Source organism: Miniopterus schreibersii (genome assembly GCF_964146895.1).
Source record: "Miniopterus schreibersii genome assembly, chromosome: 17".
Taxonomy (NCBI): Eukaryota; Metazoa; Chordata; class Mammalia; order Chiroptera; family Miniopteridae; genus Miniopterus; species Miniopterus schreibersii.
Genome location: NC_138117.1, coordinates 6,507,550 through 6,522,609, shown reverse-complemented (window position 1 = coordinate 6,522,609; position 15,060 = coordinate 6,507,550). Strand labels below are relative to the sequence as shown.

The 15,060-nt window shown below is 44.6% G+C and overlaps 1 protein-coding gene across 6 annotated transcripts in view; it reads left to right on the top strand.

The window, feature by feature from the left end:
• Window positions 1-238: 238 nt before the first annotated feature.
• The window catches only part of YWHAZ (tyrosine 3-monooxygenase/tryptophan 5-monooxygenase activation protein zeta), a 28,318-nt gene continuing 13,496 nt past the window's right edge, over window positions 239-15,060 (top strand). Inside the window, exons 1-5 of one of the 6 annotated variants that reach the window (XM_081116240.1) lie at window positions 4,526-4,651; window positions 4,929-5,059; window positions 5,212-5,272; window positions 5,643-5,901; window positions 8,828-9,132. In XM_081116240.1, the coding sequence (XP_080972366.1) occupies window positions 8,839-9,132 (294 nt within the window). In that variant the 5' untranslated portion in view covers window positions 4,526-4,651; window positions 4,929-5,059; window positions 5,212-5,272; window positions 5,643-5,901; window positions 8,828-8,838. Of the gene's footprint in view, window positions 4,652-4,928; window positions 5,060-5,211; window positions 5,273-5,371; window positions 5,902-8,827; window positions 9,133-15,060 lie in introns of those variants that run through there. The other 5 variants (XM_081116242.1, XM_081116241.1, XM_081116243.1 and 2 more) reach the window with 5 other exon arrangements.

Genomic DNA, 15,060 nt, shown 5'->3' with positions numbered 1-15,060 from the left:
TGTGAACATATTTTAATAAAATATACCAGTCAATTTTAACAAATCAATTTTAACATATATATCACTCTGGTGGTAGATGTTAAAAATAGAGAAGCTATGTATGAGTGGGAGTAGGGGGTATATAAAAATATCTGTATCTCCCCTCAATTTTGCTGTGAACCTAAAACTGCTCTAAAAGATAAATTCTACATATATGTATGTTTATATTTATATATTTTTATTTTTTATTTTTACTGGTCCTTAAGGGTTAAGATATTAAAATAGCGCCAAACTAAGATTCTTGTTGCAAGCTTTTTCATCTTCCCATTATAATATCATGAGTTTTTTAAAAATAAGACTCATTCGCAAGAGGAATTTCCACTGACTACAGTGCAGCAGAGGCTAAACCAAGAAACTTTATCATGAATACTTTGTCCTCTGGTAGGAAGAAGTTTAGCCATCAAAGTGTTACTCAACCAAAATCTACAGATCCCAGGACAAGGCCCAACAGGCGTACAGAGGGCCAGGGAGGCAGGGTGGCTGGTTACAAAATGCGGTGGCTAGAGCCCTGGGGTAAGGAGCTGCAGATAAGGCAGCGTGTGGAAGCGTGCTGACAACCTGCGTGTCCATGACTGCAGATTTGCACTCATCGCAGCTGAGTAAAGAACCACAGAGAGCCCCTGATTCTCAACAACATTCATTCTCTTCATGGCAGACCACTGGACAACGGGTCAGGGGAAGAGCTTGTCATGGCAGCAGTTCAACAGGTGATAAATGTAAACATCTGCTGGATTCCAGAATTTAGGCAAGGGAGCATGTACTTGCACTCTCCTAAAACTTTAGACCTATCATGTGAGTTGGCCACCTCAGATTGGAAGGAGTTTCCCTAGTTGACGTGTATTTGGAAAATGATCACTACCACAACATAAGGTCTACCAAAAATTGTATTGGTCAAGGAAACACTATCTGAAGACTCCAAGCAAGAGCATATACTTGAAGATGCTTTACTATAGGAAAAGGAAACTTTAGAAAATGTCTGTTTGTATCCTAAAAAAAAAAGCCTGTGGACAGATATAGTATCTATCTAACAGTGACCCATAAGTTTAAGAATGTAAAGAAAGTAAAAAATATCACTGTGGAATTAGAAATGCCACTGGAGGCAAGAAAGCAAAATGGACTCGACAATCATATCAGTAATTTGAGTTTTTTCAGGGAATCCTCCCCACCTCTCCATGGACAGTTAAGTGCTCACAGCTCATATTTCCAAAAACACAATTTGCTCAACCTTTATTAGCTCTTACTTCACTGTGCTGCACTGTAATTGCATTTGGTGGCTTTCTCTGTCCCTAGACTGTGGGCTCCTTCAGGGCGGGACCATGATCTTTGCATTTTTATCCCAACAAGCAGCATAATCTGACCAGTTGGCCCTCATTAAGTGCTTGATGAATGTATAAAATGAGAGTGCAGTCAGTTTGGCTCTCTTATTGGTTTACATTTTCTTTCTTTCCAATTAGTGTACAGACACCCAGTCTGCGACCAAAGTATCACAGGACATAGGCTAGATCTGGGGAGTGGGAATAGTTTAAAGGTATGGACTGAAAACAAAACAAAACAAAAATTTTAAAAAATAAGCTAAAGTAGTAGACAAAGGAATGAAGATAGAATCAAGGAAATAGTAAATTTTAAAAACCTAAATTTTAGAATTGAGGAAAAAATTACTTTCTAGAAGTCAACAGATTAGCTAAGAATACTTAAACTGCCTTTTATCACAAGATCAGATTCCCTTTACTTTTTTTTTTTTCTGTCCCATTTTCTTCTTTAAAAAAACTTCACCATGTGTTGGACTTGACAATGACATCTACAGACATCACAGTGCTGTGTCATAACAGATAAACCTTAAATCTCAGTGGCTTAAAAATGGAAGTTATCCCTCAATCAAGTCTAAAATGATTGGGACCAGCTTTCATAGACTTTCAAAAGCCTGGGCTCATTTAATTTTATGGTCCTACCCTTCCCTAAAGCCTTGGAATTCTCTCCATTCAGCTGGCAGATAGAGCTCCATTCAGGGGCCACATAGAGGTACAGAGAGATTTTTATGGACCAGGGCCACAAGCGGAGGACATCACTTTGATTATATTCCAGGAGTTAGCGCTCAGTCACACGACCCCACCTAACTGCAGGGGAGACTGGGCAATAGGGTCCAGCTGTGGCTCTGATAGAGGAAAACGGGTTTAGTGAATAACTGGTCTGCCTCTGCCACAAACTCCAAGTTATTCCAATGACAGATCATCACGATGCAGAGCACTATATGTAGCCCCCTCCTTACTTTCTTGCTTATCCTTGCAATAATCTGATGGAACTGGGTGTTAGTATAGTATGTCCAATTTAGTAAGGTCACATAGCTCTGAACAACAGTGCAAGCTTTCTACCCCATTCTGACTCCAAAGCTCGCCATATGTACTATGCAGTATTTCAATTAAATCATGATGTTTGAGTGAGATTATAACCTGACTGAATCGTGATTAAATTTAAAAGATCATGTAACTGCCACATCATCAGTAGAGTCCATCCTTTGAGATGTTTTTCCCGTTGGAATGATGGATTTATGCTAATTCACCTAAACTCTCCCCCCCTTTTTAATTGTTAACAGTATTACAGATGCTCCCCATTCCCATTTTTAATGTGTAGCACAGATCTGATCACTGCAGTCCCTGGTACAGAAATGGAATGACACACAATGTCTCATCATTTATGTCTCATTAGTGCTAATAGACTAAAATTTGCATTTCCAGAGTGAACATCTTTTTACCTCACACTTTGAAAATACATTTTAAGTATAGTTTCATTTTATCTTCACAACCGTTTGAAAGGTAGATATCCAATAAATCCACTTACAAATGAATAATAGCTAAGTTCCTTTGTGCAAAGAATGGTGCTAAGCATTACATATATATCTACATATTATATATAGACATATAATAAAGTAATATGCGTGTTTATATAACTTCATTCAACATCATTTAATGAGCTGTGTTTTAATTACCAATATTTTATTTCTGTGGAAACCAAGGCACAAGTTAAGCAACTTGTCTACGGCACCACAGATGAGCAGTGGAGAAAATAAAACAGGGCAGGCTACTAGCGGACATCTGTAATTTTCCCAAAGTTGACCTGGCTGGTGTGATGGTTAGAGCGTCATCCCGTGCACCCAAGGGTTTCGGGTTCCATTCCTGCTCAGGACACACACCCAAGTTATGGGTTCGATCCCCAGTCTGGGAGATCCCCCATTCGGGCACATACAGGAAGCAACTGATTGATGTTTCTCTCTCACAAAGATGTTTCTCTCTCTCCCCCTCTCCTTTCCTCTTTCTCTAGAATCAATGAAAAAAACAGATTCACAGGAGAGGATTAAAAATATAAATGTTCCCAAAGTTCAAGTTCATAGGTTCTATTTATTGTTGGCTTTGCCATTATCCTTGTCATATATTATTCCACTTCCTCAAAATACTTACCACTTGGGGCTCTCATGACAGTCTCTATTTTTGCTACTTGGCAACTTCATTCATTACACCTTTATTTCACCAATACGTTGATTTGAGAAAGTAAAACCTAATAGCTCCTATTGTTTCACTAAAAAATGCCTTGCTATTGAAAGCATGTAGAGGGAAAAAAACCCAACAACAAACCTAATTTAGCTGTTCCCTAAGGTAAATCCACAACTTATGGTGAAAAATCCCTTCACTTCCTCCAAAACAAAAGGCATCTATCCTATCCGTTCACACATTTGGTATTAAAGAAACGTCAATTTCTGTTCTAAGAAAGATTTAACTTAGCATCTTCTGTCAAATTATTGGTGCCTAGCACAAAACTGGAGACGACTTTTAAAAAAAGACAGTCTTTGAAATATTAGTCATTGTAAGTGACTCACTCTCTAAAAGAAATTACTTGGGAGTCAAAGAAAGGTGATTTTACCGTCTCAGAAATTAAACCCTGATCGATTCGTTCATCCACTCGGTCTACTATGAACGCGCTGTGGAAACTTAGGGGGGAAAATAAAAAACACTGAACTTGAACCGGGCCCTGGAAACGTTCTTCCTGGTTTAGACTTTACCACCTAAATGCCAGCTGGAACTTCACGCAGAACGGCATTTGTACAACAGTCTCGTGGCACCAAACGCAACAGACCAGGTGCTAGAAGACTGAGGGGTCATCTCGCGTCCTCTGCGGAGCCCGAGGCCCAAAGCGGGCCCCTGGCAGGCGCTCGACGAAGGTGTCAGAAAACTCCGCGAGGCCCAGATGGAACTGACCCGAGGGCAGCAGGGGGGCGCCGCGTCCTCCCACTGCGGCCCAGAAACTCTCGGGGCCTGCTGCAGCCGCCTTTGCAGGGCATCCGCGCACTAACCCGTTCTTAGCTCCGGCAGGCTGAGAGCGAGCGCGGCAGGGCCCTTCCGCCCCGCGGGCGCGGCTCCTGAACTTCCCCGAGCGGCCTGGGCGGGGCCGGTTAGGTCGGCGGGTCGGCGCCGCACCTGCAACTTCCGGCCGCTTCCCTCTTCCTGGGTCCGCGTCCCGCGCGCCCGCGGCCGGAGGCCGCCCCGCCCCCACCCCGACGGCCGGGTCGGCGGGGCCCTGGCAACCTCCGCGAGCCTCAAGCCTCGTTCCCACAGGAAAACAGGTATGACCTGTGTGTTTTAAATCACGGCAGCACGCGGTCTTCGAGGGAAAGTTTTATTCGGGTAGTAAAAACCTAACCTGCGAGAAAGCAGTACGTAAGGCCTCCGTGATCATCACCCCCAGCTCTCCATCTAAGCAAGCGGCCTTTCCCGCTCGGGAGCTGTGGGCTTTCTGAAGGCGGGGGTGTCTCCTCGAGCTCACCTCCCGCCAGCCCCGCTGTCCCGACCCATCGCACCCCCACTTCGCGCCCACCCATTGTCCCCCTCCCCCCCCCGCAGCTGTCACTGCGCGCAGACCCCGAGCTCCCGATTGGAAAACCCTCGCGTCACTCAGTCCACACTCGGGCCGGACGCCACGCTCCCTATTCCGAGCCTTAAAAGGTCTAAGACCGCGTTCCGGGAGCCGGCAGGTAACGCGCGGCGGCGGAAGGGAGGAAGGGAGGGGCCGCGCGCCCAGGTCGGGCCCGCCCGCCGCGGGGAGGGGGCGGGGAGCGGCGGGCCGGGGCGGCGCGCCACATCGCCACCCCCCCACTGTCTGACCGCACCCTGCTCCCCTCCCCAGGTCCCGATCATAATGCCCACGCCGCAGAGCCCCTGGTAATCCAGCCCCCCACGGCCTCGGGGTCAGTTACCACCGCTAAGCACCGAGGGCGGGGCGGGCGGGCCGCGGGGAGGGGGTGGGGGGGAATGTGAAAGGTCCCGGATGTTGCTGAACCAGAGCCCCTTCTAGAGGGAGTGACTGGCGCAGGCGCAGGCCCGCACGGGAAGCTAGCGTGGGGGTGGGGAGAAATTTTCTTCTCGCTGCTTTAGACGGCGAGTGAGCCGCCGGAGGCTCCTGGGGCTCGAGGGGAAGACGATTTGGGCAGCGGTGGGGAACGGGGGGGAGGGCTTCCTGCCGAGGCGCGCTGGGGACTAGAGAAGCTGGAAGCCGGGCAGGGCGAGGCGCAGGGGTGTGAGCCGGAGACGACGCGCGCTCCTCTGCTCGCCCTCTAGCGCGGGGAGCGGCGGTTGCTCTGGGCCCCCAGAACTGTGGGCACCAATCAACGGTTGCCATAGCAGCGTTTGACGTCATCGTGCGTGTGGTGCCCCTGCTGCCGGGGCTGGTGATTGGAGGAAACCCCGTGTCTGCGGAGCGGCTGTAGCCTGTGAGCAGAGAGATCGAGGGACAGAGTCTCAGCCTCGCCGCCGCTGTCGCCGCTGCCCAGAGACTCCTGCGTCCCCGTCGGTCCGCCGCCACCCACTCGGGACACAGGTAAGGGACGCGGCCGCCGTCCCCTCGCCCCACTCCTTCGAGCCCCAGGCTAGTCTTTTGAAAGCGCGCGGACCGTCCCCGCTCCACATCCCTTCAGCCCGGCTCGCCCGGCGGTAGCGGCTCCGGGCTGAGGCGGAGTCTCCTCTGGCGGAGACGGGCGGCGGCTTTCCTTCCGCTGGACTCGGGCGGGCGGCTGGCGGCCGCCTCGGGCTACTTGCTTCCGGATCGGCTCCTCGGTGCCGATTAGCGCCCGTTCCTCGTTCTCCTCCCGGGGATGGGAAGGGCGCCCACCCGCGAGATCCCCGGGGACCTGCCCGGCCGCCTGCTCCCGGTGGCCGCGGCACCACTGGCCGAGACCCATTCCCAGCGTCGCCCCTGTGCCCCCGCAGCCCCTTCCCCCCTCCGCCCGCTCCCCCCCCCCCGGGAGGCGCAGCGGATCGCAGTGGCGCAGGTGAGGCCGCCCCCTCCCCGCGGCCTCCCTTCCCCCTGCCCCCCGCCCGCCGCTCGGCGCAGCCTCCACGCCCCGCGCTGCGGCGGCACCCAGCCCTCCCCCACCCGGGCGGCGGCGCGGCGGGAGGGCCGGGCCTGGGGACCGGGTCCGCGCTGAGGCCGCCCGGAGGCGCCCGCCCGGAGGCGCCCGCCAGGTAGACAGGGCGAGGCCGCGCCGGGCGCGGGGGTGAGCGGGCTCCGGGTGGGGCTCGCCTGACGCCGAGCACCGAATTTCCCGGGTTCCGCGGGGGGGGGGCGCTCGAATATTCCGGGGTGGGGGATGGGGCTGCCTTTTCTCCTGGTGAATGGGGGCTCCGGGCCCAGGTAGGGGTAGAGGAGGAGATGGGTAGGACGGTGGGCCGGCGCGTGTCGCTCGCCTACCGGGTGGGCTGAACCGGAGGGTCCCTGCGCTGTCTTCGGGCTTGTACCCCGCTGTGCGGGGCGGGGAAGGCTGAGCGTTACAGCCGGTGGTGGCCCGGCTCGCCTGGGTGTGGCTCCTGTCCCCTCCCCCACCTGCTGCAGCTGTCGGGCCCGTGCAGACTACGGGAGCACCGGCGGTGTCGGGTGGCGGAGGGGACGCCGGTGGGAGAGTGGGGTGTGTCTGCGGGCGGTGTTGGCCTCGCTGGCCTCTGCCCCCGGCGCGGGCGGCGGCTCCCCGGTACCCGGCGCGGGCGGGGGCGCGCCGCTCCTCCCCCTGCTCTGGTGGGGGGAAAGTAACACTCGGCAGTAGGTTGGGCTCCTTGACACAGATCCGCCATGACAAAGGGAGAGTCGGGGACTCGTGCGGAGGCACTAGCTTGGGCGGAGCCAAGGAGGGGGAGGTTGCCGAGAGCGCGGACCCTAGGGTTTGCGCGTTAGAGTCACGGCCCACCGGTTGTCGGTTCACCCAACCCGGCGTTTTAAGCCGGTTAAGGGTTAAATGGGTGCGGCGAGTCCTCAGAAATGTAGAGGCGAGGCCTTGGAGCGCTAGTTACTCTGAGGAACCCAGTCCACTTCCCCTTGTAACCGAGGGGTGGGGAGAGAAACCTTTATACTGGTTTTAGATAATTTTTCGTTAGAAACAGCATTAGTCTGAGCGTTTTTTAGTTCCTAGGGGGAAAATCAGTAATTTCAAGAAACGGGGGTGGGGGTTATGCGACTACAAATTTAAAATAAGTTTTCCCATTGAAACACTACACCTTGCATCCAAGCTAGCTGATTACTTGTTTGAATACTGGGGACCTGTTCCAATTTTTTTAAGTGTTGGGGGAGGGGGGAAGATAAAGAACATGGTATTGGGGAGTCAATTCCCCTAGTGAGTGACAGAGGCTCTTCTGTTCACCTTTTAATATTGCACTTAAGACCGTGCATTTTTATTTAAAATCGTTTCTTCTGTGGGATTGCTGTGTGTTTTAGTATCTTTCAGTGTTGTTTTAGTACATTTCAAAAGGATATCTTTAAGGAAAAGTATAACTAGGACAAATTGAAAAGTTTAGGGAGCTTAAAATTGAGGGAAAGAATTAGATGAGGAGTCATGGTAAGGACAGCTTAAGTGATAATATATTCAATTTTGACTACTGGATAGGAATGAAGTAATCTTACATTTAAACTAGAACAATGACATAGGAAGCACTAGTCACACTGGAAGTGCTAAATATGTAAATTCCAGGGCTCACAGAGAGTCAGAGTTGAAGTTTCAGGACTCATCGGTGTATATTTTTTAAGCATGTGTGCATATAACAAGGTACAGCTAAATGAGGCCTTAGGGTCAGTTACTGATTGTATTCAAAATATCTTAAAACAAGCAATTTGGTCATTTTTTCCAGAAAACTCATTCTTTGATCAACTGGCAAATGTTGCAGCAGTCGATTTGGGGTGGGGGTAGTACGAACTAAAATTTAAAATTAAACTACTGAAAAGAGTAGGTATTATGAAAGTATAGACATGAATTACACATTAAACTGACAGGAATCGTGGTTCTGGAAATATGATAGAAACGTATTGTTCTTCAGGGGCAGTGTTTTCACTAAAGGAAAGCTGCTTAATTTTTTATTATTTAGTGAGATTGGAAACGAGTTGAAATTTTGGCCGTGAAAGATAAGGATTGGTTTTTAAGGTGGCCTCTGTGCTTTGACCTTATGTGAAATTGGGATCTTCTGAACAAAGTTAAGGTGATGTAATTTTAATTTTGCTAAACTGATGTTAATGGCTTTAAATTTGCCCTCTGAGTATGCCTTTTTTTTTTTCCCCCCCTATTCTGATCATTTTGTGTGTGTGTGAGGCTGCATTAAATTCCTCATGTGAAGAATCTTCCAAAGGAAATTAATCTTCCATAGGCAGTTAAATTTGAGGTGTCAAATACAATTTTATTTTATTTTTTTTTACAAAAGGTATAATTTTGAGTCTGTCTTGTTTTTTTTATGGAAAAAATATCTAAATGCTTCTCTTTTTTCTGCAGAACATCCAGTCATGGATAAAAATGAGCTGGTGCAGAAGGCCAAGCTGGCCGAGCAGGCTGAGCGATATGATGACATGGCAGCCTGCATGAAGTCTGTAACTGAGCAAGGAGCTGAATTATCCAATGAGGAGAGGAATCTTCTCTCAGTTGCTTATAAAAATGTTGTAGGAGCCCGTAGGTCATCTTGGAGGGTCGTCTCAAGTATTGAGCAAAAGACAGAAGGTGCCGAGAAAAAACAGCAGATGGCTCGAGAATACAGAGAAAAAATTGAGACTGAGCTAAGAGATATCTGCAATGATGTACTGGTGAGAATCAAACATTCATTCTAGTCTCACTGTACTCTAAGGTTTCTGTAATGAATATCAGTTATGATGCTTTCAATTTTTTTCATTGGTTTTTCTTTTTAAAAATTTAGTGGTCCAAGTCTGCATGGTGTCACACTAAAAGATGTCAAAACAGTTAAGTTTGTATAAAATAAATGCAATAATTTCAGCCACTCCCAAGAGACTAAAATAGACTGTAGTAGTGGTTTTTGCATTAATTGAAAAGATTAGTAACATTATCATTTCAGTTATAGTTGGAGTATTTGTGGTATTTCTAGAGCTAATTTTTAAAAATGTACATATGTGGATATAGTAACTTTACATATCTTGGTATTTGTATTTTTAATTCTCACCCAAGAAATTGTTTTATTTAATTGATTGGGGGGGCATATGAGAGAGAAACATCAGTTGGTTGCCTCCTGGACCCGCCCCCACCTGGGATTAAACCCTCAACCTAGGTATGTTCCCTGAGCAGGAATTAAACCCGAAAACTTTTGCTGTGTGGGATGAGTGCTCCAACCAAGTGAGCCACCCAGCCAGGGCTACATATCTTGTTTTTATGTAAAAGAGATGTAATCGGAGACTCACTGTAGACATAGTACCTACCCTTCTCGGTATCAGCTCCATAACGTCAGAATGATGAGTGGGCTGTATAGAAAACACTGGCTTCAGTAGCTCTTGCTTCATCCTGAATTTAAGTGTTAGGGGCCGACTTTGAACTCACCACCACAGTAAAGGTATATGAATAACTCCAGCTTGATTTTCCAGGTGCAGTTGAAGTATTTTAGGTTCTCAGCATCTTCTGTGTTGAAGTACTGATTCTCTAAATAGGCTTAAAGAGCCCGAGCTGGTTTTGCTCAGCAGTTACAGCATTGGCCTGCAGACTCAAGGGTCTTGGGTTCGATTTTGGTCAGGGGCACATACCTTGGTTGCAGGCTCAATCAATCCCCGGCTCCAGGCAGGTGCAGGAGGCAGCCAATCGATGTGTGTCTCTCACATCGATGTTTCTTTCCCTGCTTCCATTCTCTGAAAAGCAATGGAGAGAATATCCTTGGGTGAGGATTAAAAAATAATAAAAATAAAAAGCTTCAAAGAATTGAACAGTACATTTTGATTAATTTTGGTTTTTTTACAAACAATGACGTTCTGATTCAGAAAAGTTTAAATCTGAGGATAAATTGATAGAAGATCCAACCATTTAGCATATAACATCCTATATATGTCCATACTTTATCTAATGAACAGGAGTTTCTGGAATAATATTTAAAGTGGTTTTGCTAAATGCTTGCACATTGGCTCTCAGTATGGTAGGGCTCTGGTATGTAGAGAGATGTCGTATGGCAATTACTCCGACAGGTTACTGAATCTGGGACTTGGTATGGAAGCCCAGGTGCATTATTGATTATTTGGCTCTTGTTCATGGAGGAATGACAATGTTCAGGTCGTGATGGTATTACGATTCTTTTATACTAGCCTCTGATTGCTAAGTTACCAGTACTTTTCTCAGATGGTATTTTCTTCAGGTTGTCTTTTTAAAGAACAATAATATTTTTTGTCTTAATTAACATGGGCTTATAAAGTCTTCTCATGTGATAACTGCCTTGGGTGCCTTTTTTTTTGCTTTTACTTGAAATCTTTACATTGATAGCTGTCATTTCTAAGATGAGAAAGGAATTTCATGATTTATCCAGGCTAAATGACAGTGCTTATTTTAAAATAATCATTATTTTCCATAATAAAAAAAGTGTCATCCCCCCCTTACTCTTCTTACTAATAATGAGTACCTATGTACATGTTACTGAATTTTGTTCATTCTAGTGCTTTTCCCCCAGTTACATCTGATCAAATCATTTTTACTTTGGTTTCAAAGGTTTGGTACAAGTTGTTTCCCTTAAGACAAAAGTCAGTTTAAGGATTAAAAGGGGCATAGTAACATTTACTCTCTACTAACAAACTTATTTGCTGTTCCAGGTAGGTATTTGCATGTTTTCCACACTGAAAGTATAAAAACCCCTGTCTGTGAGGACTTTCCTAGGAAAAGCCTGTAGCAGTTTTAATTTTGCTCCCCTTTTCCTTGCTAAGGGGGGAAAAGGTGTTTCATAGGATCAGTGGATAAGAATAACAAGATCTCTGAACAGCTTGTTGATAATGATTGTTGGGGTTTCATACTGGTAACTACCTGTGTTGCTCTACTTCAGAATATCACTGTTCTCTCCAAGTGTAACTGAGATTTGCACTTTGAAAGTTCAGATAAATGAAAGTTTAATTTCTTTACCATACAAAAAGCTCAGAATTCTAAATAAGATTTGCTTCCAACCATTGTCTTTTCATGGGTAAAACTACGATGGTGATCTTTGCATAGCTCACACCTCTAACATATAGTAGATACTTAAATACTTGAGTAAATGAGCAAAGGGGCTTCTTTTGAAAAAGAGTAATAGGACTAGGTCAGCAGCCCTGCTAATTTTTCCAGGCCTTTTCTTTTTTAACTTGGAAAAATTCTATATTTACAGGTAATTGGTTTTTTACAAGAAGGTTTTTTGTCCCTACCACTTTTTTTTTTTTTGAAGAGAGAAACACCAGTGTGAGGGGAAAACATCTGTCGGCTGCCTCCTGCATGCCCCCCTAATGAGAATTGAACTGGCAACCTTATGGTGCACAGGACAATGCCCAACCAACTGAGCCACACTTAATTATATTTTAAGTTTGTACATATAATCAATAATGTATTACTCACTTGACTTCATTGTACTGTTGAGCACCTGGCTAAGAAAATACCCTCTTCCCATAAAAAAGGAGCTAATCTCCAGAGTTCTAAGTTTTTCTGAAGAGCTGTTTAGTTCGTTATTAAATGGTTACTACCATTCTGTTCATGTGCGTTTATCAGGTGTTTAATTTATACAATTTACCAAGCAGACAAAGAGGAACCATGTTACTTTTGTACAAAGAGTTGAAGAGCATTACTGTAGGGTTCTTCTCTTGCATTGTTAATTTGAAATTGCATTATGTGAACTAATGCAATCTGCCTTTCCTGCCAGATCATAGACCATAAAGCTATCTTGGTAGTAGGGGAAGCACTTAACCCTAGTGATCCCTAACAGCTCTTCTGCATAAGTAAACAATAAGTAGCCAAAAATTAGATAGTTTTGTCTCGACAGTGATGAGATGAAAAACAAAATGAGGAAATACTTACTAGAAAACCTAATTCACAAGGAAGAATTTAGTGGTGTAAAAAGAGCTTCAAATTTTGAGTCAGACCAACTTTTTACAATTTAATAGCTTCTTGGCCTAAGGAAATCGCTGTCCTCTGAGAGAACTGAGCTTAATTAAATGGAGGTAATATCTAACCCCCGTAGGGTTGTTGTGGAGAATAAAAGTCAGGTAAAGCCCTTGACTACATTCTGTGCCCTGTTTATCTCAGGTTTTGGGTTCTGTTTAAAAGCAATGATATCAGTACAAACCTGCCTATAGTAGTACAGGGGTCTCTTAACTCAGAATCCAAGAATGGGATTTAAAAGATCCATGAAGCCTTAAGAACTTTTGGGAGGGGGCAGAGGGTTCATTACTTGCCAACAAATTTTCACAGTTTCATTTAAAAATGAAAAGCATTGGTATAAGGCAAAGAATGACTTCCTCTCCTTCTAGGAGGTAAAGCAATAAAATAGTGAGTCTGACATTTGTAACATTTGGCAATAGTGATTCTGTTAACTAAGTTCAATTTTATTACGCTTCTCTGCATTTTAATTTGCCCAGGGCAGTTTTAAGGTATGGATGCTGGACACTCATTTTTACCTCCAGCCCACAGAACTGCCATTAAGCAGGAGCAAGCTAGGGAACCAGGCAGCTTTTGTGTCCTTCCTAGTCCGAATATATTAATATGTGTCTTGGACCTTAAAAACTGCTATATAGAGTTGTAAGCTGAAAATCACTAGGCAGATCATTTATTGGAGTGTAAGGGCTTCTCAGAATTCTGTAGTGTTAGACTCATCTTTATGACTAAAGAGTTTTCACAGTAAGTATTAAGTATTCCACTGTTGAGGTGTTTTGTACAGTTGAGAAGTCTGAGGTATATGAAGTAGAAATGAAAAATTTCATACAGGAATGAGAATAGAAAGGTAGATATTTGCTATTGGTGGGAAGGGGAAGAAGAACAAGTTGATCAAGAGCAACAGGTTATTTACCCTTTTTTCAGTATAACAATACTTAGATAAGAATGGGGTTCTTCCTGACTGCTCTAGTAAGAGTTACAGATGACCTGGAGATGTTTGGTGATTAGATGGGCTGTGAGTGAAGATAGTTAAAAGTGAACTAAGAGGAAGTGTTTAAAGGATTAGAAATTGGAATCAGAGTGAAAAACTTGACTAATGGCTTAAGCATATAAAGAACATGCACACTTTTGAAATGATTCAACTTTTTTTTTTTTAAATATATCTTTATTGATTTCAGAGAGAGGAAAGGAGAGGGGGAGAGAGAGGAACATCAATGATGGGAGGGTCATTGATCGGCTGCCTCCTGCATGCCCCCGACTGGGGATCGAGCCCATCCAGGCATTTGCCCTGACCTGGAATCAAACCCCGATCGCCTGGATCCTAGGTCGATGCTCAACCGCTGAGCCACGCCCAGCCAGGTGAAATGATTCAACTCTTAATCTATCCAAAAAGGAAGAAATTGTAAGCCCATTCTTAAAGACTTTTTCTTGGAATACATATATATAGCCACAGTTTGGAAGTAATTTGCTAAACCACGCCATAAGTGCATATTTTATAAAATACTATAAAAGGTCATTTGAGTTTTCATAGTAGAGTGAGAATTTAAGTGCTTGATAAGCAGTCAGTTCAGAATCCTTCTAGAAATGTGTAGTTTATTCTAATCCTTTAGTTCTTTCAACCCAAGTGATTTGTGTGTGTGATTCTCTTTTAAAAAGTAGTCATTTTAAAGCATTCAACTTAGTTTTCATAGGAATACACCTTTTCATACTTTTATTTCATAACATTTAAGTAACAGCATTTTAAGTTGTTATAGCCAGTATCGTGGCATAATTTTGGAAATAAGTCATCAGACTTAAATAAGGATGTAAACTGCTGATAGAAACTGAAGGTGATTACAGAGAGTGGCCAGAAAATCTGTCCTCAAGCATTTAGCCCAAGTAATGGGCATCATTAGTGTTTACCTAGGAATGAAGAACCTAGTGTAAGCCAGGCTCTCAAATGAAATTTCGTTATTCTAACAAATTAAGTGAAGGTTTTGTAAAAGTTACTATATTCTAGATCATGGTATCAGAACATTAGATGGACAAAACATTGCTTCATGTAAAAAGCCTTTCAAATCTGGTAAGTGGTCCTAGCACATAAAGGGGGACCCACTATAGGAGGTAGTTCTGCCTTTATAATATGGAATTCAATGTTATTGGACTACTGAGAGAAATTCGATCACACACTTTTTTATTTCAAAATAGGTAGTCTTTGGCACATTTAATATTGGAGAGAGAGAATGTGTGTGTGTGAAGTAAATTTTTTAAAAGTAAGAATGTGTTTTCTGATCACTGAGTTAAAAAAGGTGTCCATTAAAATTCTAATATGCCTTAGAATGTTTTTTTCCTAGAATTCCTGAGATTCCTCTTGTGGTTTCATCTTGGTTCCCATTATGATGGTTTTACATTGAGAGTAAATGCTGCTTTTTATGGGATTTAGAGTTGCTGTCAATTTCAATATGCTGAGAGCCAGGGTTCATTTCATCTTTCTCTTGAAAATTCCTGTCCTTTCTAACTACCCAATTTTAGCATGTTTTCTAGACTTAATTAAAATGACATCTTAGACCTCATTTTCTGATTGCAAGTTGTCATTGCTGTGTTGACTAGGTCATTGTTTTTCAACTTTTACATTCATGTTGGTAACTCATTTATATGATAGA